The sequence below is a fragment of the Tupaia chinensis genome, unplaced genomic scaffold, assembly GCF_000334495.1.
Source record: "Tupaia chinensis unplaced genomic scaffold, TupChi_1.0 Scaffold142833_1, whole genome shotgun sequence".
In the NCBI taxonomy this organism is placed as follows: domain Eukaryota; kingdom Metazoa; phylum Chordata; class Mammalia; order Scandentia; family Tupaiidae; genus Tupaia; species Tupaia belangeri.
Window position 1 is genome coordinate 241,336 of NW_006202678.1, and position 25,856 is coordinate 267,191.

The 25,856-nt window shown below is 39.5% G+C and overlaps 1 protein-coding gene and 1 pseudogene across 1 annotated transcript; both read left to right on the forward strand.

Annotated features, from left to right (window-relative positions):
* The first annotated feature begins 378 nt into the window (after positions 1 to 378).
* On the forward strand, positions 379 to 1,320 carry LOC102473668 (olfactory receptor 6M1-like). The gene has a single exon (XM_006163693.1). The coding sequence runs from the start codon at positions 379 to 381 to the stop codon at positions 1,318 to 1,320; it is 942 nt and encodes a 313-aa protein (XP_006163755.1).
* Positions 1,321 to 2,836: 1,516 nt separating this feature from the next.
* Positions 2,837 to 25,856, forward strand: LOC102474074 (olfactory receptor 6M1-like; annotated as a pseudogene).

Below are 25,856 nucleotides of genomic sequence, written 5' to 3' on the forward strand. Positions count from 1 at the left end.
CAGTCACTTTATATAGTTCTTATGGAGGTGATCTGCCCATGCTCTCTGACTAGTCTCCATGTTTCCCTCTGGTGTTTGAATCTCTGCTTTTCTTTCCATCTCACTTCCATTTCCTTTTTTGTTTCTTCTGAACACAAACTACACATGTAAACTATGCCCCATTTCTTGATCACTCATCCATATTTTCAATACCTATTTCTTGTTACTTCATTAACTGAAACCCTTTCATGTGCCCAAGGTCACGTAGAGAGTCACTAGGATTCCTGCCCTCTGGACTCATCTCTCTACTCAATATTTAGCAAGATCGTAAAAAACTTGAAAGACATTTTAAACTACTCTAATTTCTTCTGTTTCCATGCCCCACAGGTGAAAATGGTCATGAAAAACCAGACCACAGTGACTGAATTCACATTGGTCTCCTTTCCTGTTGTCCAAGAGCTTCAGATTTTGCTATTTGCCATTCTCCTGCTGGTTTATATGCTCACAATAGCAGGAAACATTATTATCATTTCCTTAATATGGACAGACAATCGTCTTCAAACCCCAATGTACTTCTTCCTCAGTAATCTGTCATTTCTGGACATTTTGTTCACAACTACCATTGCTCCAAAGTTGCTAGCTTGTCTCTTAGAAGAGAGAAAGACCATATCCTTTGCTGGCTGCATCACACAAACGTATTTCTACTTCTTTCTGGGGACAGTGGAGTTTATCCTCTTGGCAGTGATGTCCTTTGACCGCTACGTGGCCATCTGTAACCCCCTGCGCTATACCATTGTCATGAACAGCAGAGTCTGCCTCCTGCTCGTCCTGGGCTGCTGGGTAGGCGCCTTTGTGTCCGTGCTGTGTCCAACAATTATAGTGTCCAGATTACCATACTGTACTAGAGAAATTAGTCATTTCTTTTGTGACATTGCCCCCTTACTTCAGGTGGCCTGTGTTGACACCCACTTCATTGAGCTGATAAACTTCCTCTTGTCTTCCCTGGTGGTCCTGAGTTCACTGGTGCTCACCACTGTGTCCTACAGCTACATCATTTCCACCATCCTGCACATCCCCTCTGCCCAAGGACGTCAGAAGGCCTTCTCTACCTGTGCTTCTCACATCACTGTGGTCTCCATTGCATATGGGAGCTCTATCTTCATGTACGTGAGGCCTAACCAGAGCTATTCGCTGGATTTTGACAAAGTGACAGCTGTCCTCACTACAGTGGTGACCCCTCTTCTAAATCCCTTCATTTATAGCTTGAGAAATGAAAAGGTAAAGGAAGTCTTGAAGGAGTCAATTAGCAGGTTAGTTTTACCACATTCCAAAGGAACCTGATATTAAGCAATTCCAGAACATCGAATCTGTGCTGCTCTAACGGCTCCTTGTTCTGTGCAAACAGTGGCACAGAAGTGGGACCAAAGCCTCCAAGTATGAGGCAGGATGACTAAGAACAATGCACCATTAATGGCGCAGTATTATAACCTTACTAAGAGAAGCCAAGAGAAAAAGTAAAGATGTATGTCCTCTTTGCCTTTGAAATGTTTTGCATACAGTAATGTAGGATCGCAGAAAACTCCAGATCCTGGGTCCCAAAAGTTAGTGTCTAGTATTTATTTAGTAACTAAGTGTCTATAGACTTAGTTAAATTACTGCCCCAAACATCCATTTGCTCATCTGTAAAATGATAGGAGGAATTTCTGTTCTGTTTACTGTACAGGGCACTTGTGGCTCTCAAATAGAATCAGTCTTATAAAAATAGCATTTTCATCACATGCAGATTGGTGGGATGGAAACTAGGAAGCTCACCAGCCCTGAGCTATCTTCTTTTGGTGATCTTGACTGTGTTAAGAGGTAATAATTTTAATTTTGTAGCCAATATGGTATTGAAACAAGTTTAAGATATTGATGAATTAAAAAATTAGTATTTATAAGGCCTATGGCAGCACAGTCATAAAAGTTCTGTGAGGCTGATCCATGTGGGAAGGTTCTAGGTTCACTTCCAGGGACTTATTGATTATACCAGGCATGTATGAGCCCATTACCTGGGGCTGGCTGAGGCCGGTGTGGGGCACGATACCAAGACCCTGTCAGGGACGCTGTCTCTACTTCTCTCACTCATAGAAAAAAGAAATAAACATTTTTATAAGGCTTTCATGTACTATTTCTAGAGAAAATTCTATCCTATATGCAAGTCAGGTATATGCCTGCTGTGGTGCCTGCAGCCTCGGGTTGTGTCTATCTTTACCTCATTCCATTAAATAGCTTGTTTGTGTTATAATGTCCTTCATTCTGACTTTAGATTCACCAAGGACCTTTGTACCTGTATTTGCTTTCTGTGCAGCTTGCCTATTTGAAGGAAAATATTCTGGCCCAAACAAAGGTTATCTAGCACTTTATCATATCATAAATTAATAGTCCTTTCTCTCTCGCTCTCTCCTTTTTTTCTTAATTTGAGTGCACTTGACAGAGGAAGAAGAAAGGAGAAAGCAATACCCATGGGAGATGGTCATGCTGTAATCCCTTCCCCTCCATTCTCCCTCTTGGGATTTTGGGCACTCATGCACACACTCCTAGCATGTTTTTTAAGCCACCAGGTCTAGGACTTGAGCTGCACAGGCAGCCATGTGGGATCTTGTCGCCTTAACCACCATGCCACCCACTGGCCCCAAGAAATCAACTTTTCAAGTTGCTATAATTTTCTGCAACTGTGTGTACAGGTATTTTCATTAACTTTTATATGCAGAGGCTTTATTAGTCAGAAAAGGCAACAAAGCAGTGTGCCCCTTGTAGCCAGGAAGGGGCAGGATGTGGAGGGCCATTAGGATGGAAAGCTAGAAAGAGAAGTACGGCCATGTCACCATTGCCAAGTATCTCAGATGGTAAGAAGGACTGATCTATGTAGAAGAGGGGTGAGGTGTTCAACAACCTTAAGAATGTAAGCAAGAGTTAAACCAAAGTAGTGAACATAACATTGCCACTGTACGGACTATCATAACATACAAGAAAATAAGAAGGACTGGCCCCACAGCACAGTGGTTAAGTGCTGCACAAAAAGACCCAGATCCTATAGCCAAGGTTCAAATCCTGGCTCCAGCAGCTTGAAAAACATACCAGGCACATGTGCACATGCCTGGGATCCTAAAAAGATGGAGAAATGGAGGGAAAAATGACAGTGACATGCAAGTTCCATTGGAGGTGCTTTCTTTATCTCTCTCTGCTTCTCCCTCCTGCATGCATGCACCTGGGGAGGGGAGACAAGAGAGTTCCTGATATCCAGAACTGCACCGATGTTCAATGATAGGACTCAAGCCCAATTATTTTACAAGCTGTCCTGATGGTCACAACCACGTTTTTGTCTCACTGAACACAAACAATCTCATGAAACACCCATTTCTGACTAGGTCACTGCATAGCATGAAATGTCAAACATCCCCTTTTCTTGCCAAGTGAATCATACTACCTCTTTAACAATGTCAGGTTTATCGCACTCTGTCTCCTCTCACTGCAGGTAATGGTGAGTGTGGAAACACCCAAACCCAGAGCTGTGTGTCTCTCCCACAGCCCTCAGTACACAGCAGCCCTTATTTCCTTGGGCCTGCCCCAACAGCTCCACAGTTAGATCCTTAGTGGTAACCCTCCTACTGAGATATCGCATAGTCCAAAATCTTGAGAGGAAAATGGAGGAGAAGGAACTGTGGTGTGGCATCCCTCTGGGAAGTGATTTCACAGTTTCCTTCTCTCTCTCTGTCTCTTTCTGGTGAGTGTATGTACCCTATAGTAAAAACAAACAAAAGTTCAATTTAGGGGCCTTGAGATTTGTTTTGGGTTTAATCTGGGACTTATGTCCCACCATGAATCCGTGTTATTAAATCAAACCCAACCAAATACATGCACACACTTAAACAGTTGGGTTTATAATTCATCGTTGTGAGGAAGAACCCACACTATCAGTTACTGTCTGAGCTCCCCAATAGCTCCCTCTGTTTTCCACATATTTAGCCACTCTCACTGTTGATCTGAGATAGAGCAGACCATCAGACACACCCCCAGAGCATTTGGAAAACATTTCTTTAACACAAGTTTCCAACCTATAAAATAAGATGCTAATTTCAAATGATTTATGTTCATGCACATGGTATCGAGATCCTGATGAAGGTAAGATTCAAGTAGCAGTATCTGCTTTTATCAAGCACTTGAAACCCTCTGGGATTTTCAAAACTTCTTCATCTATTCATGGCTAACTTGCACTTAAAATTCCTCATAGACTGAAAGGAAATACTACCGATAGTTAACACAGATCAATTTCAGTGCCACAATGGGCAGAATTTTCTTTTCACCACTCTACTTTTCTGCATTTCCTTCATTTTCTGTGCCCAGATATATACATTGCCATTTTTAAAATGAAATGAAAAATGTTCCCAAGAGTTCAGTTAAATTCATTAAGTTCATTTCATTCACTGATGGTTAGAATTCTGAGAAGTGACTCACATGTTTGCTGGACTAAGATAAAATTTTATTCTGTTTAACTCTTTTTTAGAGAGAAAGAGATTTTTGGTATAGGTCGCATGTGCTCACTGGAGAGACAGAGAGACAGAAAGTGAGGAACCATCCCCTAGAGGAGATGGTCACAACAAAATCTCTTCTCCTCCATTCTTCTTTCAGGATCTTGGTGTGAATGTTAAGCTGCCAGGTCTGGGACTCGAACAGTGGTTGAGTACTTAGGAGTCCAGTAAACGTAATCATTATAGTATCTGCTGGTCCCAAGTCTGTTTAACTCTAAGGCTCATGTTCTTTAGTGTGGTGTCTGCTTTTGCAATAAGAATAAATATCTAAAACTTCATGTCTTAAAAAACAAAAAAAAAAGGCATTTCTTTGCCGTATTAGTATAGTTAAATGCCCTAAGGAATTTTCTTTAAATTCAAAATCCCTTAATCCTCAGGGAAACATCTTGAGTCAAAGTGAGCTGATCACAACATTTACCGTTTGGGGCTTACTTACCTCTCCTGCAGCAAGTTAGTGATGAAGTTCCTAAGTAATCCTGGTAACTAAAAAACAGTAATTGATCTGAGACTCTCAGTCCCTTATCCAATGTAAATAAATCACAGCTGTGGGCAGAATAAAAATTCTTAATATAAAAATCATAAATTAACACATCAACAAAAGATGACTGTCACGAGATTTGGGGGCCACCTCAAGTGAAAATTCTGTACACTTTTGGAAGAATGCATTACTCTTGGATATTTATAAAGCACCACCTGACATGTTTTGGTGTCATATGAGTGGGGCAACTCAAGAGGGAATCGTAGGTCCAGCCTGGTGGTGTGGTCAGTAGCAAACTGAACGGCTGTACCAGAAGCCACACAGCCTAAGTGGTTCTGATCTCTGGATTGGCCTAAAAACATGCCAAGCACATGCCCACATGCCCAAGACGCTGACAGGCTGGAGGGCTGGAGAAGGCGGATTGTAGCATGATGTGATCCTGTCTAGGAGTGCTTCTCTCTCTCTCTCTCTTTCTCTTGTGTGCACATGTGTGCTCTCTACTTTGAATAAAAATAAGTTTTATGAAAAAGAGAATCTGAAAGTTACATCAGCAAGATGACAGAATACAAAGTACCAGCCTCAATTCTCCCAGCCCTTATTTGCCTACAGAAATGCTGATTTAAGACTGGCATATGAACCAGTCATGTGGGATCCAGCCAGCCACCATGCCACTATCTGGCCCACAGATTCACATATTTTACAAAGTAATTTTCGGAACTTTCTAATTCTAGAATACCAGAGCCCAATTACAAAGCAGCTGCACAACAGGACACATGACCAGAAACAATCGCTTTAAAATGGGTAATGAGAGTGGTTTCACTTTACATACATCAGCCCCCTCCAAAAGCTAGCACTTCACAGCCCAGAACTCTCCATGTGTTCTGGGGGAAGAGGTGGCTGAAGTAGATATCCAGTGCATTCTGAGAGACCTACTTATCCTGCCTCACCCAGAATATTGAGGGAACCAGTGTACCTAAGATGCCTGGGGGAGGCCAGCATGTGTGGTGGCTAGGGTGTTGGATTCCTACATGGCCAACTGCAGTTAAAGTCCTGGATTGGTGGCTTGCTTTCTTACTTTCCTTCTCTCACTCTTTGTCTCTCTCTGAGGAGCACATGTGCCCTATAGCAAACTATTAAAAAATTATAATAGTAATAAATAAGGATAAATAAATAATAATTTAAAAAGATGCCTGGTAGTTGCTAAGAACAAAAGAATTAAAAAGAAAAAAAGATTAAATCAGTAATCAAAAATTTTGAAATGAAGAAATAGAAAACCAGACTCAGTGGCATCGTAGAAAAATTCTACCAAACATCTAGAGAATGAATACCCATGGCTTCAGTCCACTATTGCATTGCTAAAAGAAATGTCTGGGTCTGGATGATTTTATGAAGAAATACAGGTTTATTCAGCTCACAGTCTGGAGGCCCAGGGTCCAGGGTCCAGGGCCCAACTTCCAGCAGAGGGCTGGCTCTTCCGCAGAGATGACCGGGTCCATGTGAGTGAGGTGTTCTCGCTACTTTACTTTCTCTCTATGTGCACCCGAAACTCCATTGCTGCCCTGCACTACCCACCCCATCACTCATCTCTTCCAAAGTTCTCAGCTTTTGATACCATCATTAGATTGGTTTTAACTCTCTTAATCCTGTTTTGATGACTGAACACATGAATTTGGGCAGGACAAATTGAAGGTATAGCACCCATCTTTACCAAATTCTTCCAAAAAGTGAAAGAGGTGGGAACATTTTCAAACTCATCTTATGAGGTCAGTACCTTCTGGTACCAAAGCCAAACAAATCTCTTATGTTGTGTTTCTTTTCTTTTCACCTTTTGTAACATTTATAAACTAGAAAAACAAACAAACAACAACAACAAACAAACAAAAAAACAAACAAAAAAAAGAAGGATAAAAAGCCAAGAAATTGGAACAACTCTGTAGCTTCATGGTTTAAGGTAATTGGATCCCGCTTGGCCAACCTCAGGGCTAAAGTCTCAGACCCAATGGCTTGTAATACCTTGGGCTTGGGTGCACATGTACCCAAATCCCAAAGGGAGGGAGAGAGGAGGAATTGCAGTGTGACCATTCCCCATGTGATGCTCTCTGTTCTCTGTCTCTCTCTGTCTCTCTCTGGTAAGCATATGCATGTGTTCTAGCAAAAACAAAGCAATCACATAATAAAAAACAAAAAATTAATCATTTGACCAAAGAAACGTAGACACTGCTTTAAAAAAATGTTTAAATTTCCTAAATATTCTAGAACCAATATGTTTGTCATCATGCACAAATAAGCTTTACATCTTCTTTAGATTTTTAACCGCTAAAATATGAACTTTATAAAAAGTACCAATAGACTTATTCAATATGACAATTAATTGCATATTAATTTGTTTAGTTATTTCTCTAGTCAATCAGTTTCCATTGAAAGAAGATCAGAGGAGGCATTAATTCAATATCCAATAATTTAGAGTAAGAATATCAAAATTCTTGGGACCAGCAGATGGTGTAATGGTTACATTGCTGGGCTCCCACAGAGTGACCGTGGTTTGAATCCCAGACCCAGCTGCTTAAATTCACCCCAGGTGCATGTGCGTACAAGCTCAAGTTCCTGAGTGGAGAATGGAGGAGAAGAGATTGCAATGTAGCCATCTGCTCAGAGGAGGGATGATTTTTTACTCTCTGTCTCTCTTTCTGTATCTCCAATGAGTGCACACATCCTATAGCAAAGAAATATATATATACATATATACACATATACAACATATATATGTCATATATATATAACAATTATATATATACATGTATATATATTCTTATGTATATATCTTACTAAAATCAATAAAATTAATCTTACCAATCACATTAATATTGAAATAAGTTACATTTTTATGAGTTATATTATTACAAAATAAATCAAAATTCCTGTAGCATTTTCTCATCATTTCTAGCAAAAACAATCCTTGTCCATACACCAAATGTTTATGATGGCTTGGAATATGAATCTAGGGCTGAGTTGCCATTACCTCTGGGTTCCAAATCTCTTGAGCATGGATGTCTGTCTTGCTCCCTGCTGGAAAGACTGGCTTTCCATTGACCACATTCTTTTTTGAGTAATGCCATCTTCTTCTGACAGGCAATATCCAGGCAACTTGACCAACTTCTTACTCTTTAGAATAACAGATAAGTCCAGTTTTTTTTTGGGGGGGGGGGTGGTGGTTTGAAAGCTTTGTTGTTTTGTTTTGTTCTGTTTTGTTTTGTTTTGTTTTTGCTATGGGATGTGTGGGCTCACCAGAGAGATAGAAAGTGAGAAATTACTCCCCAGGGGTGACCATGCAGTAATCCTGGGATTTGGGGCACACAGGCACACATGCCCTGTGTGAGTTTTAAGCCACCAGGTCCAGGACTCAAACCACAGTTGACAACATGAGAGTCTAGTGATATAGCCATTCTGCCATCTGCTTGTCCCGATATGTCAAGATTTTATGCAGTGTATAAGGCCTGGAATGTTAGACAGCATCTGTAAAAACATCACTTCCCACTTACAAGTTCCCACAACAGCCCTGAGATGCTCATGCCTGTGCATCTACTACCAGGACCTCAGGTCCTTTCCTCCAGGGAGCCCCAGGAATGTTCTGGAATGTTCAGGAGTCCAACCTGGTGGGGCTCCAGGATCTGTTTTGAGCCTTTGACCTTTGAGCACAGCTTTGGTCGGCTCAGCATATTGGCAAGGCTGCTGCTGTACGCCCCTTGACCTATGAGCAAAGCTTGGATCGACTCAGCATGTTGGCAAGGCCGCTTGTTGTATGCTCCAGAGACTGTGGTAGCCTTGCTGGGAAGTGACCCCCCCCCCGACTCCCTGATATACTACTATAAAGGAATTACATAGCTCTCTACATAGCTCTCTTATGTATCATGAGTATATGATAAGATTTCCCAAAAGTCCCCTGATCACTCCCCTTTGCCCTGATCACCTACTGTCAATTACAGTGCTTCATCCCTGCAGTCACAGTAGAGGGTGTGCTGAAGTCACATCTAGGCAGAAATCTTCTTCACCTTTGGAAGGCTCTTCAAAATACATTTAACATAATCTTAAAAAGAATAGTTTCTTTACATAAAATAAGATTAGGCCAAAACTTGCCCAGGACACCCCCACCCTCACCAAGTGAAATAGATAAATATATTAGGATTCCTTAAATTAAATTTTAGGTCCCTATAAAATTATATAAGTATCATTCATTACTGAGATCCATAAGAACTAATATCTATACTTGAGATTTTCTTTTCTTAGCATCGTGTTCAGTAATCACAAGATGACTGCCGCCGAGCATCGGCTAATAATTATCTCTGTTTGCTGGAGCTGCTTTCCCAAAACTGCATTCCATGAAGACCTGCCTACTTCAAACGAACAATTGTAGAACTGCAATAGACCCACCTTTAATCCAATCCTGAATGGAACCTATGTTCCCTATTGTTAAAACTTTATAAACTAATAATTAAAATACATAGCCCCTCATCCACTCACTTGCATCTATCACATTTTCAATAAAAAAGGCACGATGATTCCTAGCAGTTGTCACTCCACAGAGATCAATCTCTGGGGGTATCTGACTCAGGACATGCATGAAAAGGCACTGAGGCCTCAGTCTTTCTTTCTAGTGCCACCTCTGATGAGTTAACCCACCCCCACCGACACTGGACCTTGGCATGAAGGAACATTCTCAATGACATGCATACACACAGTTTCTCATCTTAGTCCTCTAGACATTGTCTATCATTGAACTGATCTGTTTATTTCTAAGTCACATTATCTGTTCAGGCTGTTTGGAGTCCTTTACCATAGTCCTGAAACAACAACCCTTTAATAGCCAATTTGGGCAAATATATCTTTTTTCTCAGTAGGTTTCTTTCCTTCTTTTTTTTTTTTTTTTTTTAGAAAAAGATCTAGCTGGCTGTCGAACTACACTGTCCCAATTTTGTGCAAAGCTATTTTAGGGCATTTCAGTCAAGGTTAGTATATTCATTCTTTATCTCTCTCTCTTTTTTTTTTTTTTTGCTTAATTGGAGTTTGAGCATTCATTTTTGAACCAAAAGCATAGAGTTCTCCAACATTATGTCATATAATAATGACCTACAAATAAGTCTTTCTTTGTGTGTGCCCAAAAAATTCACATAAGTGCCCTCAGTAAACATCACAAATAGTGTGAATCTACCAAGTTACTCACACCTAAACTAGCACCATTTTGAGCTTGTTAGGTACTTTGGGGGCCCACAGGTGGCATAGTGATTAAGGTGCTGGATTCCCACGTGGCCAATAGCAGTTCAAATTCTGGACCTGGCATCTTGAAACACACTGTGTGCATGTGCTGTGCACCCCAAATCAGGAGAATAGAGAAAGGATTGTGGCATGTCCATCACTCCTGGAAAATGATGTCTGATTTCTCACTTTCTGTCTCTCTGTCTCTTGAGCCAATCCTTATGCCCTATAGCAAAAATCTCCCAAAAAAGAAAAAAAAAATCTTTCATTTGTTTATTACCATCCATCCACAAAAGCACACTCACAGGTTGCAGGGATATGATAAGAGGGCCATGCAGCAGACACTGCAGTCCATTTCACCCAGGTGCTTCTCTGCAGATGACGACAGGCTCATGGGTGCATGGTGGTTCATGCCTTTGTTTCAAACAACATCCTCTTCGTACCCATAAGAGGCGCAATACATGTTACATCTCCAGACAAAACATTTTTATTATTCCCAATGAGTGTGTACTACATATATTACTATCTTCAATATAGCAGGGTGACACCAAGTTAAGTAACGCCATCTTCCTCTGATGGGTAATATCCAGGCAACTTGAACAGGGATTACTGTTACTCTTCGGACTAATAGATAAATCAGTTTTTAAAAATAATTATTTATTAAATTTTATTTATTCATTCATTTATTTTTCATTTGACAGAGAGAGACATGTAGAGAGAGAAAGAGGGAAAGTGAGAAAGCAAGCCACCAGGTTTGGGACTTGAACTGTGGTCAGCCATGTGGGAGTATCCAGTGCCTTAACCACCAGACCACCTGCTGGTCCTCTAAATTGTTTTTAATATGTGCACAAGGCCTGGAAAGTTAGGAAGCACCTATGAAAATTTTATTCTCTACTTATAAATTCCCATAGAATTTATATAATAATGTTCCTCATTTCAGCCTGAATTCATTCTAGACCTCTAGCTTCAAGCAAACTGGTGTTCACAAGCAAATGGCTTTGCCTTTATAGTTTTCTATAGATACAGCAAAGATAATTATTCTCTTACTCTGTTTTTCATGAGGTACCACATAAAATAAGACTTTCCTTTTTGTGTTATTCATTTACAGGTTTCCTTTCTATCCATGTTCACTTCTCCTTTCCCATTGTCATCTGTCATTATTTTCATCCACACCCTCCCACTAGGATAGTCACAAGTGCCTTTACCTATGGAGCATTTTACATTGAATGTAAAATCAATAAATTTGAAATAAGAATGATTCTAGCCAATATTTCCTCTTCACCCATCCCAACCATAAGGAGTAGGATTGAATAAGCAGAACCTCACAGAAATATCTGTCCACTCTGTAGGAAAGAGATGGGAACCTTTAATACCAGGCTACAGAGGAGAACAGGAGGAATAAACCATTCCAAAATTCTGCTAGAAATTGGAAAGAAATATTTACAGGTACGGTCATAGTGTCATTTTAACCAATTGATTATTGCTGTGGAATTTGTGAATAAAGTTTAGGGCCTATACTACAAGATCAGACAGAGAAGAAAGGGAGCCAGCAGATAGCATAGTGGTTATGTCAGTGGACTCCCACATGACTGACTGTGGTTCAGACCCAGACCAGTGGCTTGAAACTCATGCTGGGTGCATGTATGTGCATGCCCAAATCCCAAAAGGAGAATGGAGGACAAAGGATTGCAGTGTGGCCATCCCTCTGGGGGGTGATTTCTTGCTTTCTGTCTCTATCTCTCTCTCTTTGTCTCCCCAGCGAGTGCAAACACCCTATAGCAAAAATCTCTATTTAAAAAAAAGAAGAAAAAGGAAAGACAATTTTTTAGAATTAGAAAGAATTTGTGTGTAAGTTACTGCGTCACTACCCCACTACCTTCTTACCTTCTCCACAATGTCCCATAATTTATATAATGGTGACCCGCTCTTCTTGTAATGTTTACTCAATCATATAAGTGATTACTTCAGTCTTTTATCACTCCCCAACTTAGTAAGATGTTTCAAATATCCACTCAAATTTTTAATTAGTCCCTTAGTCTGTGTATGATAAAGTATAAAATAAGTTTATTGGATCTGATGCTTTTTTTTGTGCATACAGTTTACATGTATCTCACTGTACACACATATAGGACATTGAGTTCTTTGATGAGGTTATATATGAGTAAAGCTTTCAAACTGAAATAATTCTTTCTGTTCTATTAGAGGTGCTTCTTGCAGTGGTCCAGCGCTGCTTTAATGCCACAAGTCCTGAGAGGGAGGGACATTCACTGTCCACCGTCACATTTCCTGTCCATCATTGTAGTCCTGAATGCCTCCATGAGCACTGATCTGAGGGACACAAGAGGCCTCCTCCAGTGATCAAGCAAGCATTTTCCCTTTGTGGCCTTTCTAAATTTAGAAGATTTCTTTTTTATTGAATGGATTGCAAAGGCCTCACTTTGACTTTCCCTATCCATGCTCATAAAGCTTTCCATAACTTGATGCCCTCCACTATTGTTCTTTTCATGTTAATGTCATTCAAGATCCATTTTCTAGACTGTATTACCAATCCATTGCCTACTTCCCAGGAAGATCTTCAATTCTGTGCTAAATTGCAATGTTCATTGTGAGTTCAGTGTTCATTGCTCACGGCCTCATGCCCTGACGAGACTACTCAATTCTACCCGTTCAGTATATTTACCTTCCTTTTTAAGTGCAGCCATCCCCCAGTGGCAATGTTGTTGCCTTCTGGATAAACTGTTAGTCTCTGTAAGTTATGCTGCTTACTTGGCATTTTCTGATAACTGGTCTTAGGGAGGGTTCTATTCCACTATGGCTTAGGTAACTCCTCGGGGTAATTCCTCATGGAATCAATGTTCTTTGAAATTATAAACAATTTACTGTTTATAGTCTCATTCAAATTCAGCCTTTTTCCTGCTAACTTTATTAATAGTGACCAGGAAATCTCACTAGTGTAGTATGACTTCTCCAGAAACCAAACAACTGTTCATTCTTTTTACCTCATGTTTTGATTTTTAAAGCTGTCATGAGCAATTGTTTGTTTCTTAATTACTTGAAGAGTAACTCTAGTGGTTCCAGCACAAGCAATTCTAAGAATTTCATTGATTTTTCTGGGCTCTATATATTAGCCAAGTTAATCAACCCATAGATATATGATTAACATTTGAAATTCAGTCTTAGCTTGATCTTCAGATGGAAATATCGACATTATATTAATATCATAAAATGACAATTCTTTTTTTTTTAAATTCTTTTTGCTATTTCACTGGCAAGACACAGAGAGAGAGAGTGAGAAATCATCCCCAAAGGGGAATAGTCAAACCACAATCCCTTCTCCTCCATTCACCTCTAGGGATTTGGAGAACACACATGCATCCAGCATGAGTTTAAAGCCGCCAGGTCCAGAACTCGAACCAGGGGGTTCCAGCACCTTAACCACCATGCTACCTGTTGGCCAAAAACAACACTACTTTTTCATTAAATCATGCCTAAGAAACTATTAAAAGAAAGAATATAGAATCCACATTTTGGGAGAACACGTTGCAAAACATTGTCTGATAAATTACTTGTATCTGAAATATATTTCATGCTCTTACAACTTAATAATGTTAATTCTGGGTGAGCAGAATTATTCCAGAAGTGTCTGATGTGGCTAACTGGGTCTAAGTTAACTAGGCATCTAGCAGCCATTAACTTACTCAGCTACTTACTGTATGTTCCTGAAAAGACCACAAACCAAACCTGTGAACTGTTTTGCTCCTGAGTCAAGAGTACTATGATTTGCATCGAGCAGCTAGAATGGAACATGTTAGAGTCCTTTCTTTGCATAGAGAATGTGAGTGGGAACTTTCCCTCTATAAAACCAGACCTTTTCCTTGTACCAGTAATACCAGCTTTCTATTTAAGCCAGAAGTTATGTCTTCCTGGTTTAAAACTGTTCCTCAAATAAAGTTTCCTTTTTACTCTCAAAGCTATTTCCAGAGAAATCTGTTCATAAGAAAGTGAATAACTTGCAATTAAAAAAAATTGAATAGATATTTCAACAATTGTAATAATGAAAAGATCTGCCTGGGCACATGTGCGTGCATGCCCAAGATCCTGAGAGGAGAATGGAGGAGAAAGGATTGTAGTATGGCCTTTTCCCCTTGGTGGTTGATTTCTCGCTTTCTATCTCTCTGTCTCTCTCTGCTTTCTGGCGAGTGTACACACCTTATAGTAAAAAAACTCTCAAAAAAAAAAAGGAAAAAGATCTGCAGTACCATTAGTCAGAGAAATACATACTACAAACAAGATCAGATGATCCCAACATACATGTACTAGAATGGCTAAATCAAAAAGAATGACAACACCAAATGTTGACAAGGCTGTAAATCTGTGGGACTCATGAATTACTGGTAGGAATGAAAGTGGTACAATAATGGAAATCCTCCAACAAATTAAACAGTAATTTGTACACTTAACATACAACATAGTAATTCCACTCTTAAGGATTTATTCAAAAGGAATGATCACAGGGAACCAGCAGTTAGCGTAATGGCTATGTCGCTGGACTCCCACGTAGTCGACCGCGGTTTGCGTCCTGGACCCGGTGGCTTAAAAATTCACGCCGGGTGTGTGTGCGTGCGTGCCCAAGATCCCAAGAGGAGAATGGAAGAGAAGGGATCGTGGGGTGACTATCCCCTCTGGGGGGTTATTTCTTGCTTTCTGTATCTCTGTCTCTCTTTGTCTGTCTGGCGAGCGCACGTGCCCTATAGCAAAAACCTCTCAAAAAAAAAGTTAAAAAATAAAAAAGGAATGATCACAAACATTAAGATGAAATCTTGGATTTAAATGCTCATAGAACATTTGTCTATCATCAAATGAATAGATAATAAACTATGGTATATCTATGCAGTTTACACAATAGATACTCCTCAGTATAAAAAGAAGAAACCATTGATTCCTGAAACACTTAAATTTATCTCAAAGCATCATGTATAATGAAAGACACTGGACGCAGAAGACTAAATTAAAAATTTCTATTCATGTAAAATTATAGAAAATTCAAAATTACAGTGACAGAAAACACAGTGATTATCAAGGGCTTGAAGGAGAAAGAGCATTTACTGTGAAAGAACATAAGAAAAACATTTTGAAGTATCAATAATCAAAATATTTTAAATCATTGTTGTGGTGGTGAAGGTGACTATGTGACTGTTTAACTTCTCAAAACTTCACAACTTTCTCATATAAAATCACCTACTGTGTGTAAATCTAACCTCAATTAAATGAATTTTTTTTTTTAGAAAGATTTTGGCTATAGGGTTCATGAACTCACCAAAGAGACAGAGTGACAGACAATGAGAAATCACTCCCTAGGGGGGATGGTCACTGCAATCCCTTATCCTCCATTCTTCTCTCAGGATTTTGGGCAGCATGCACATGCACCTAGCATGAGCTCTAAGCTGGACTCATGGTCCAGGACTTGAACCGTGGTCAACTATGTGGGAATCCAGTGATATAACCATTTCACCATATGCTAGTCCCTAAAATGGATTTTAAGATGCATATATGTAACAATTCCAGTTCGAAGAAAAGCTTAATGTTTATTTAATACATTATAAATATCTCAGGAAAAAAATTAAGTTTTCCAAGTTTCTAGTTCTCAGAGGCTTTCACTCTGGTCTCTAAATTTTTCTTTAGAAAGATAAACAAAATAGAGCACCCAAGAGAGGCTCCCAAGAGATCTTAACTTTGGAACTGTGATTAGTTACTTCACTTCTAACATTCTTTGACTGCAATAATAATAATTAAATTTTTTTGTACTATAGTCCCCAGGGCAATTCTATTCCAAACCTCTAAAGATGAAAGTAAAATCATTTTTTTTAAAAAAAATCACAATTGTAATTGCTTTAATATAGGCGAGGTCATATTATTTTTTTGGAGAAAAAGATAACATAGTTATATTTAAAGTCAAGTCACAATGTGCCAGATGGGTAAGTGTAAGTACCTAACAAAATGATGAATGGTTAAAGAGAGATTTAGCAAATGCAAATATAAATTTTTCTAACACTCATTGCTGCTGAAATGGAATAGGAGCTTCAAGAACAGAGACTTTAACATCACTGGACACAACTTAGTAGAGATATTGCAGAATATGTTAGTTTGGTTTATATGTCCTTTATATTCTCGTCAATCCTCACATTCCATGGTTTTGAATAATTTCAACTTTCTGGATGAATCCACAGAAGAAATAGAAATTGACTGAAGATACAGGAGAATTTGCATTTCTATAACTTAAAAAACAGATCTGAGTGCAGAGTGGCTTTTGGTTATTTTACCAGAGACCTAAAATAGAAGCCAGCAGACCTGGACTTGAGTCAGCTGTGACTGGCTTCTTGATCCATTGCCCCACATACCCCTTTAACCCACTTAGGCAATAATGTGACCCAGAATATGTATTGCATACAATTCAGAGGAGTATTCAAATACTGAGATACTGGTGATGTAACACAAAAGATAAAATGATAGTAAGACACTTGGACTTTGTGTAAGTCAGGACTTAGACATCTTCAATGGGACTAAGACAAAAATTGGAAAAAGTAACCAGAAGTTATGAAAAGATTGTTTTTCAATCAAGGGAAGAAGAATGGAGTATTTAAGCAAAAATGTAATAACTATTTTGAGTGGTCTTGAAAAGGTCTTAAAAGTAAGATTGGAGGAAGAGTCTTAGGCTAAAATTAAAAGATTTATAGGGAATTCAAAATTGAAGCAATACAAGCATCTAAAGGATAATTAATGGTATGCTGTAGAAAAAATATACCTGATGTTTGAGATTCTTAACATATTTAAATGAAGAAAGTACGAGTTGTTCTATGATCCATTGGTGTGTTGTTAGTATGTTTTATTATGTAATTACCAATATTTATATGTTAAATGACTGAGTCTCACCCAAATTTATTTTTCTGTATATTTTATAAAGTATAATTACTGCTCAAAATATGTCAAAAAATTCAGGGAGAATGATATCAAATTTAATAACTGTACCATAAGCATGTAATTGAATGTTTCTATACTTCAGTACTAATTCTTTCCCAGTTTTACAGATAGGAGCAAAGACCTCAGATTGCCTCTCACTCCCGGCCCTTACCACATCTTATGCCATCTGGTCCCTTTTGCTCCCTGAAATCTGGCATTATGATCATCCCCATTTTAAAAATGGAGAAGCTAAGATTCAGGGTGCTTAGGAATTTCATTAAAAGATACCAAAACAGGCCAGCAGGTTGTGTAGTGATGAAGGTGCTGGACTCCCTCTTGGCCTACCCTGGTTCAAGTCCCAGACTTGGTGGCTTGAAACTCACACTGGGTGTGTAAGCATGTGTCCCTAAAATTCCAAGAGGAGAATAAAGAAGAAGAGATTGCCATATGGCCATCCCCCCAGTGAGTAGTTTCTCACTTTCTCTCTCTCTCTGTCTCTCCTGTGAGTATACACACCCCATAAAAAAAAATCTGTCAAAAAAAAAAGATTTCAGAAAAAATATTTCAAGGCTATAAGATGTCAAGCAAAAATTACAGAACAGGTTTTCTCTCAAACCTACTCAATTTTTCTATTATGCCACATTTTCTGATTAGCTTTTGAATCTTGCAATTTTCTAAGGATCTACAAAATGGTATGAAGAAAAATGACCCCCCCCCAATAACAACCTTAATTTGGCAATATGATAACTGTGATAGTCCAGAGCTGTTCCTCTAGATATGGAAGACCATATGTGTGCCCTCAAATCATTTAAAAAATTAAGTTTTGCTTGTTTGGAGGGTTTTTGCACCATTATGAGCTTACAAGAGTACAAAGAGAATGATGCTGCCTTTAGTTCTCCTCAGAGTGCATTTGCTGGCAGTACAGTGGAACCAAAAGCTGTCCATACTGTTTTCTCCTATTGTTATGGTCTCTATGGCATTGATAATAGTCATTCCATTACTTTTCAATCATTCCAGATTTTTTGTTGTAAAAAAAATTAGCATAATGCTTTTGAAGATCTCAAGTTGTTTGACTCATACAGTGCCATAGGGGAATCAAGTTCCTATCAGGGTCATAAAAGTCTACATAGACAAGAAAGAGAATGTAGGCCATTGAGGATGTGGTAGAACCATTCACTAGAGAAATGGAAGTACAGTGGGAGAAATGATTTGTAGCTACATGGAAGGATATATTCTGCCTACAGATACGTACCAATTTCCAATGTCATTAGTGATGAAGAGGAAAATGAAGGGGAATTACAAATTGTTTTGTCTCTATAGTGCTATGCTAATTTTTAAAGTAAATCTCAATGGCATCATTGTCTGCTCATACATGTTTATGCTTTTTGTGCAATGGTAATTTGATGGGACCATGCAGACAACACAAGCTGGTAAAGAGGCTGCTTCTCATTCTAAGGCAAGGCCTGGACTGGGAAGAAACTATGAGGCAAGGCCCGGTTTATGAGCCCCCCCTGTGTCGTTGTACTGGCCTATAGTCAATTTCTCTGCCATGAGTTTTACTGTTATTACAGTACCCTGCAAGGGTAAAATATCACCCCCAACCATTACGATAAAGCCAGTTAGTGATCTTGTAGGAATGTGGTTTCCTAAGATGGCACACGGGGGCCAGGAAGTTTGAGACTCCCCCACCTGTCTGTTTTAAACCAAAATTAACATATGTTATGTCAAATTAGTATAAGCCAAATTAGCATTAGTAGCATATGAAAACTAAGTTTAAGGCTAGTTTTATGTAAATACTCCTTGTTAAAGCTACAGGCCAAAGTTAACTCATGCTAGGCAAAGTCAACACATTCACCACATAACAGGGACCCAGAGATAAAACAAAAGAACTCACTAATTGACAGACTCAGCAAACAAAATACAGAAACCCATGTTTTTTTTTAAAAAAGGAAAAGCCTGGATGGTGACAACAGCATGAACAAACTTGAAGGCTACAGGGAAAGATTAACTATCTTAGTTGGGAGCTCTTATCTAAAGCAACAGGTAGTTTTCAAATACAAAGAGTTTCTCATCTATGTGCTGTTGACTATGAAAAACTGCTAATAACACATCCTGTGTTGTCTCCCAAGCTACAAGATCATCTTCCTTTCCCATATGGGTAAGACACTCACCCTCTTTTGATGTAACATATAGATAGTGTCCATATATTAACTGTGTCTTTACTTAATAAGACAAGATTTCTATTTAGGCCTTTGTAACCAGCAATGCTGCTGCCCTGGCCCAGGATTGAAGTTATCAAGCTGTCCTGGGACTGAAGTTATCAAGCTTTCTGAAAGCCTCCTCTTCAAAAGACCCTTCCCAGTAATCAAGATCTAAGAAGAAAATAAAACAGACAAATGGACTTCCTCATCCTGAGAACTGTGATTGATTTGACCTGATCTGACAAGACAAACAGCAAGTTTTATAATTATTGTTTCCATGCTTCGTATACCCTGTTCCTTAGAGTAAATTTTTTACTACCCCTCACCCCCCTTACTTCCTAAACATCCCTCAATAAATACATATGTTTTAATAGCCACTGGGCTGCAGCCTGGAGCTGGCTCTGGCTGTGGCTGGCTGAGAAAATGCTAAGAGGCATTGAGGTCTTAGTCTAATTTCTGTTCCTGATCACCTGTGTCACCTTCCTGTGTACAAGTCTCAACTAACCCACCCCCACCGAGGCTGGACCCCAGCAGTAAATAGTTTGGAAGTTTATCATCTGAGCACAGGAGCAGTAGGGAGATGAGAAAACACTGGATATTTTACTGACACCAAGACCTTATTTCAATAGATAGAATTCTTTGGAGTTCCTTGATAACTTAAAAGAATGTTAAACAGATTACCTAGAAACAATCTGGAAAATGGAGTAAGGCACTTTGTTATTATAAACTTCTCTTTTGTATCCTAGACTTTTCCCCTCTCCTACTTCTAAGCATAGAACCATGGAGATAACCTAATTCAACCAAAAAAATGTAAACATGTGACTACCAAGGTTGCAATAAAAAAAAAAGCTATGTTATTTATTCAAAGTTATTAGGGTTAGAAGCAGGAGGAGGACAAATCACTCTTGATTTCTGATACAAAGCTTTTTCAACTTCACTTTTGTCCAGATGTTGAGAGTTGAAAATGTATTTAAGCTGACTTTCATCTCTATGTCTTATTTATACAGAGATGTGCTGTGTGCCAGGCATTGCATACAATGGACATGCAAAATCAGACCATGGTAGCTGAGTTTACCCTGACTGCCTTTACTGTTCTTCAGAAGCTTTTATCCTTTTGGTGGTGATGTCCTTTGACTGCTACGTGTAACCCCCTGTGCTATACTATACCATCATCATGAATATCAGAGTTTGCCTCCTACTGGTCCTGGGCTGCTGGATGGGAGCATTCTTTTCAATGCTGTGCCCAACAATCGTAGTATCCAGATTGCCTTTCTGTCATAAGGAAATTAGCCACTTTTTTTTTTTCTGTGACATTGCCCCTTTGCTGCAGGTGGCCTGTGTTGACACTCACTTCCTTGAGATGATAAACTTCCTCTTGTCTTCCCTGGTGCTCCTGACCTCACTGGTGCTCACCACTGTGTCCTACAGCTACATCATTTCCACCATCCTGAGCATCCCCTCTGCCCAAGGACATCAGAGGCCGTCTCCACTTGTGCTTCTCACATCACTGTGGTCTCCATTGCCTATGGGAGCAACATCTTCATGTACATGAGGCTTAACCAGAGCTATTTGCTGGATTTTGACAAGGTGACAGCTGTCCTCACCACCATAGTGACCCCTCTTCTGAATCCCTTCATTTATAGTCTAAGAAATGAAAAGGTAAATGAAGTCTTGAAAGAAGCAATCAGCAAAGTTATGTCCCTATTGCAAAAGAAAACTTGGAACTTTAACAAAGTCTATTTCCTCATAATAGTTCTTTTCAACTTTTTGACTCAGTGTGGAGGAAAGGTTTGCTTGAAGACCAGAAAAACCAAAGTAGGTTGGAAGAGATGCACAGGCTAGGTACCACATCAGAGGCAAAGTGTCTTAGTCAAGGTCCTGGATCAGGGACAGTTCAGCCACACAGAAAATACCATTCTCTGAACTCTATTATTGGACTGTCTTACACACACATGCTCTCTCTCGTGGACTGATGAAAAATACTAAACTGAAATCAGAACATCTGAATTTTGAAACCTGGCTGTTTTGTTATCAGGTGACACTTAGCCTCTCTGAAGTTTAGCCTCTCTTCTGTAAAGCATGGAAAGCTGTTGTGTTTTTCCTTTTTCATTTTACTATTGTAGATGTAACCAAAATAGTCAAAGACATTGAACCACATGTAATGAAAAACAGTTCTTACTGGATCTTTTCAGATGTTTCAAGATGATCAACTTCACCCATAACAAATACTGTAAATTATAACAAGGAAGAAGACTCACATAAGAGTTTGTACAGTGTACTTACATATATATATATATATATATATGTAAGATATACATATAGCATGGAGTCCTCTTAATAACTTCAAAAAGCTTATACTATTTTCTTCATTTTACAGATAAAGAAATTAAGATTCTCAGGGGTTAGGCATGTTGCCCTTAATTATACTGTTGATATGTGGAATAAATTTAGAGTATGAAAATTCCAGTCTCTCCTAACATCCCACTATATCAGAAAATATGTAAGGAGAAAAAACTTCAGAAGGAGAAATAAAAGTTAGCCTGAAAGTTATCCACTTTTTTTTGGAAACCAAAAGCATTTTCTGCCTACCCTGACCATCCTGCAGCCTTACAGAAGACTGGGATGCAGTCAGAATGGACTGTCAGAAGGCAACTCTTTTGAATGGAAAACCATTTATTTATAAGCCATAACTGACTAAAATAGGTATTTGTTATAATAATCAAGAGTGGCAGTTGGAACCCCAGAAGATAAGAAACAGCAAGATCTACAGAGGAATAAGAAGGAGAAACTAGAAATCCTTTAGGAACCAAGGCAAACACTCTCTTCCCTCTAAACCTCTATTCTTCCTATAAATTTCTCAGGAATCATATCTCTGTATTGTTCTTCTCCATATGTCTTGTGGTAAATTGAATAATGCCCCCTAATACACATCTTAATCTTTGAAACCTGTGATTGTTATTTTATATGGCAAAAAGATTTTGTGAATGTGATTAAGTTAAATATCTTGTGATAGTGAGATTGTCCCGGATTATCCAGGTGAACCCTACATGTAATTCTAAATGTCATATAAAAATCATCTAGGGGACCAGCATGTTTGTTGGTCCCCTACATAATGATTATGTAGCTGGACTCCCATGTAGTTGACCATGATTCAAGTCCTGGATCCAGCTGCTTAAAACTCACAACAGGCATGTGTGCATGAATGCCCAAAATCCTGAGAAGAGAATGGAGGAGAAAGGATTGTGGCATGGCCATCCCCCTAAGGGATTATTTCTCATTTTCTGTCTGTCTCTCTGGTGAGTGTACATATGCTCTAGCAAAAATCTCTCTAAAAAAGAAAAAGAAAAAAGAAACATGCAGGAGATTTTACTATCCAATAGAGGATGATGTGCACCAAAAATGTGCTTCTAAAAGCTGGAAAAGAGAAAAAGGAAGGTCTTCCTCTACAGCAGCAAGAATGGCTGCACCAGCACCTGGACTTCAACCTGGGGAAACTGATTTTAACCTTGGATCTCCAGAACTTTAATAGAATCAAATACCATTGTTCTAAGCCACACTTAAGTGTGTGGTAATTTCTTATAGCAACAATAAGAATCTACTATATACATGGCATGTGTTTCCATCTCTACACTGTTTTTCTCCACTTTTTTATGCACATGGAAGATAATGATTACTTCAGTAATTTACACATATATGCATATATTCCATTAGGTATATATTCAATATAGAGGAGTATGTATATTAAATATATTTGAAAACATTGACATAACATGAATTAATATAGATGCATATTTAAAATTATCTGAGTTAAAAATGTAGATTTCTGTGAAGAGAATCTAATTGATTCAATTGGAGTGAGATGTCTCCTTCTTCACTTATTTCTAAGAGGAATGATTCAACAAGAATTAAATCACCCTCTGTCCATACAGCAGGTTGTTTGGTTTCTCAAGGGCTCAGATTGTTTTATCACTTCAGAGAGGAAAAGGAAGAGGCAGTGAATTCACAGAGGCACAGAGGCCTGGAATGGCAATGGTCAGCCTTGGGCTATTATGAGTTCTGGTCCCAGTCACATCAAGAGCGACAATCATACATGCTGGGCATATGGGGGTGTGGACATGGCACGACTAGGTATTGGGTTGCTCAGCAGCATTGTGGATGACCAAAGCTCAAAGCAGGGGTTGTACGACTTCCTTCATAGACACACAAGGACTTGTTCCCCCTAGAGCTCATCGAGACAGTACCAGACTGAGCACTGTGACTGCTACAGCAGGTGAAAGGAAGGTGTGCCTGTGCCAGGGGAAGAAAAGCACTGTTCTTCTTAAAGCAGAATGCAGAGGGACACCAACCAGGGCCCTGCTGGGCAGTGGAGAAGAAGAAGTTGTGGTCAGTGAAGTTCCTGCTTCTCTCCCCCCACACACCATCATTGGCTGTTTCTCTGACTTGGGCCTTATTTAGGAGAATAAACCATCTAACTAAAAGCCTCTCTTTGTTCACTAAAAGTAAAAGGAAAATCACCCATAGCCACCTCCTGATCATTACCTCCAGCCCAACACTCTAGCTCCAGAAACACCTTCCCAACCAAGAAACAACCCAAAAAGCCAGAGATAAGATATCTTCACTTTGACTCTCAGCATCTTGGAGGTCCTGAGGCCTCATTCCTAGAAATAGTGGCCAAGAGACAACCCCGGCACTTAGGATTTGGACCCGTGAACAAGCCTCTCCCTTAGTCCAAGCCCATGGTCCAGGTTCAAACCAGCCAGGAGGGAAGAGCCTGGAAGAGCTGGCTAACAACTGTAGGTGGACCAAGGGATAGCACTAGGGAGACAATGCCTACCTAAAGAGGCAGGGTCTGGGGAGGAAGTAGCTGTCTCTCTCCAAGCAAGGAAAGGTCCACCTGCTCTTTGGACTCTTCAGCCCTGGCCTTTGAAAAGCTAAGCCTATTTCCTTGCTCAGAGCAAGTGTCACAGAGGCTGGGAGCTGAAGATGAGTCACAGTATCTTTGCATGTTTACCATGACCATGGCCTGGAGCATGGTGCCCAGTGTGACCACTGGCCCTGGAACATTATGCTGCTTTGACTTCTACAACTGAATCTAACAGGCTAGAGTGGGGACTCAGAAGTTGGTCAGGTGTGATTTAGGAGAAGTTGGAGGGAAGGTAGGCACTCCTAGCTATTACTCTAGCAGCCTCTTGGTCCTTTTTGGCACCTTGGATTCCACTGAGTTCTAGGATTAGATAGGAATGCTTGAAGGAAGACAAATTATTTTTCTAAGGAGATTTACATACATTTAATGTGATGTTTTTAACTGCTAGAAAGCACATTTGCTCACTAGAGAGAGGGAGAATGCACTGCCAATGAGATGTAGTCACACTCTAAACCCTTCTCCATTTCTCCAACCTGTTGAGATTCTAGACATGTATGCACATGTGCCTATCATGCTTTTCAAACCAAAGCCAGAATTTGAACAGGTCATGTTGTGATCACTGATATCCTTTAACAGCCCCAGATGCCGTGTCCCTGCCCCTCTCACAATGCTATGCCCCAAATGACCTAGCCCTATTTCATCTCAGTTTCTTGGTGTCCCCTGGGCAGTTAGGATGAAATGCCAATATCATATCTGCAGGTCTTCTATAGCCTAGGTAACCTAATGCCCTGGTCCTTTCCCCACTGCTCACAGCCCCGAAAGGTGTTCTGTGATAACATAATGCTGGTTGTGACCTCATCAGTCCCTCTGACTCTCCCACTCTCGATAGATGAATGTAACTTACTTCAAACTAGCCCCCTCTAGCCTTGAGTCCATCCTGAACCAGACTGGTTGAGCATTTGAATATTACCACATTCTCCCTTGCATCTCTCAGAGAACTGCTTTCCTCAGTGTGCACCCTACCTTGTTCATCTACTTTCTTCACTGTTTAGCAAAGTGTCTTTGCTACCAGGGTTCCAATAAATATGACTGAGTGGCCATCTGATTTTTAATATAGATTGGGGCAGAATGCTCTGGTCACTCTTCTCTTTGGTTAATCTTCCATCCTTTACAGTTAGTGCCTCTGGAAAAAAAAAACACCTCAATCCTTGCAACTACAGTGACAATTTGCTCTCTCGTAACCTGACAGTCCATGCTCTTAAGTTAATCATTTTGAAAAATCACAACTTTCTTTGTGGTCTACATGTCTTTTGGGAATAAGCATCCAGAGGAGGGCAAGACCTAAAGGTTTCATATTTGTTTCATGTCTTCTAGTCCTGATAGCATTCTCTGGGAATTCAAAAGTCCAAATCCTGTACAACTGCTCTGAAAGTTATCCTCAAACTACCTTTAATCTTCAAGGTATGTCTCCCCTTCTTCAAGATGATAAAAGATGTAGGGGAAGAAAAAATCCAATCAACCAACCAGGTGGAGAAGCAGACAAACGGGCTGAGGGTTAA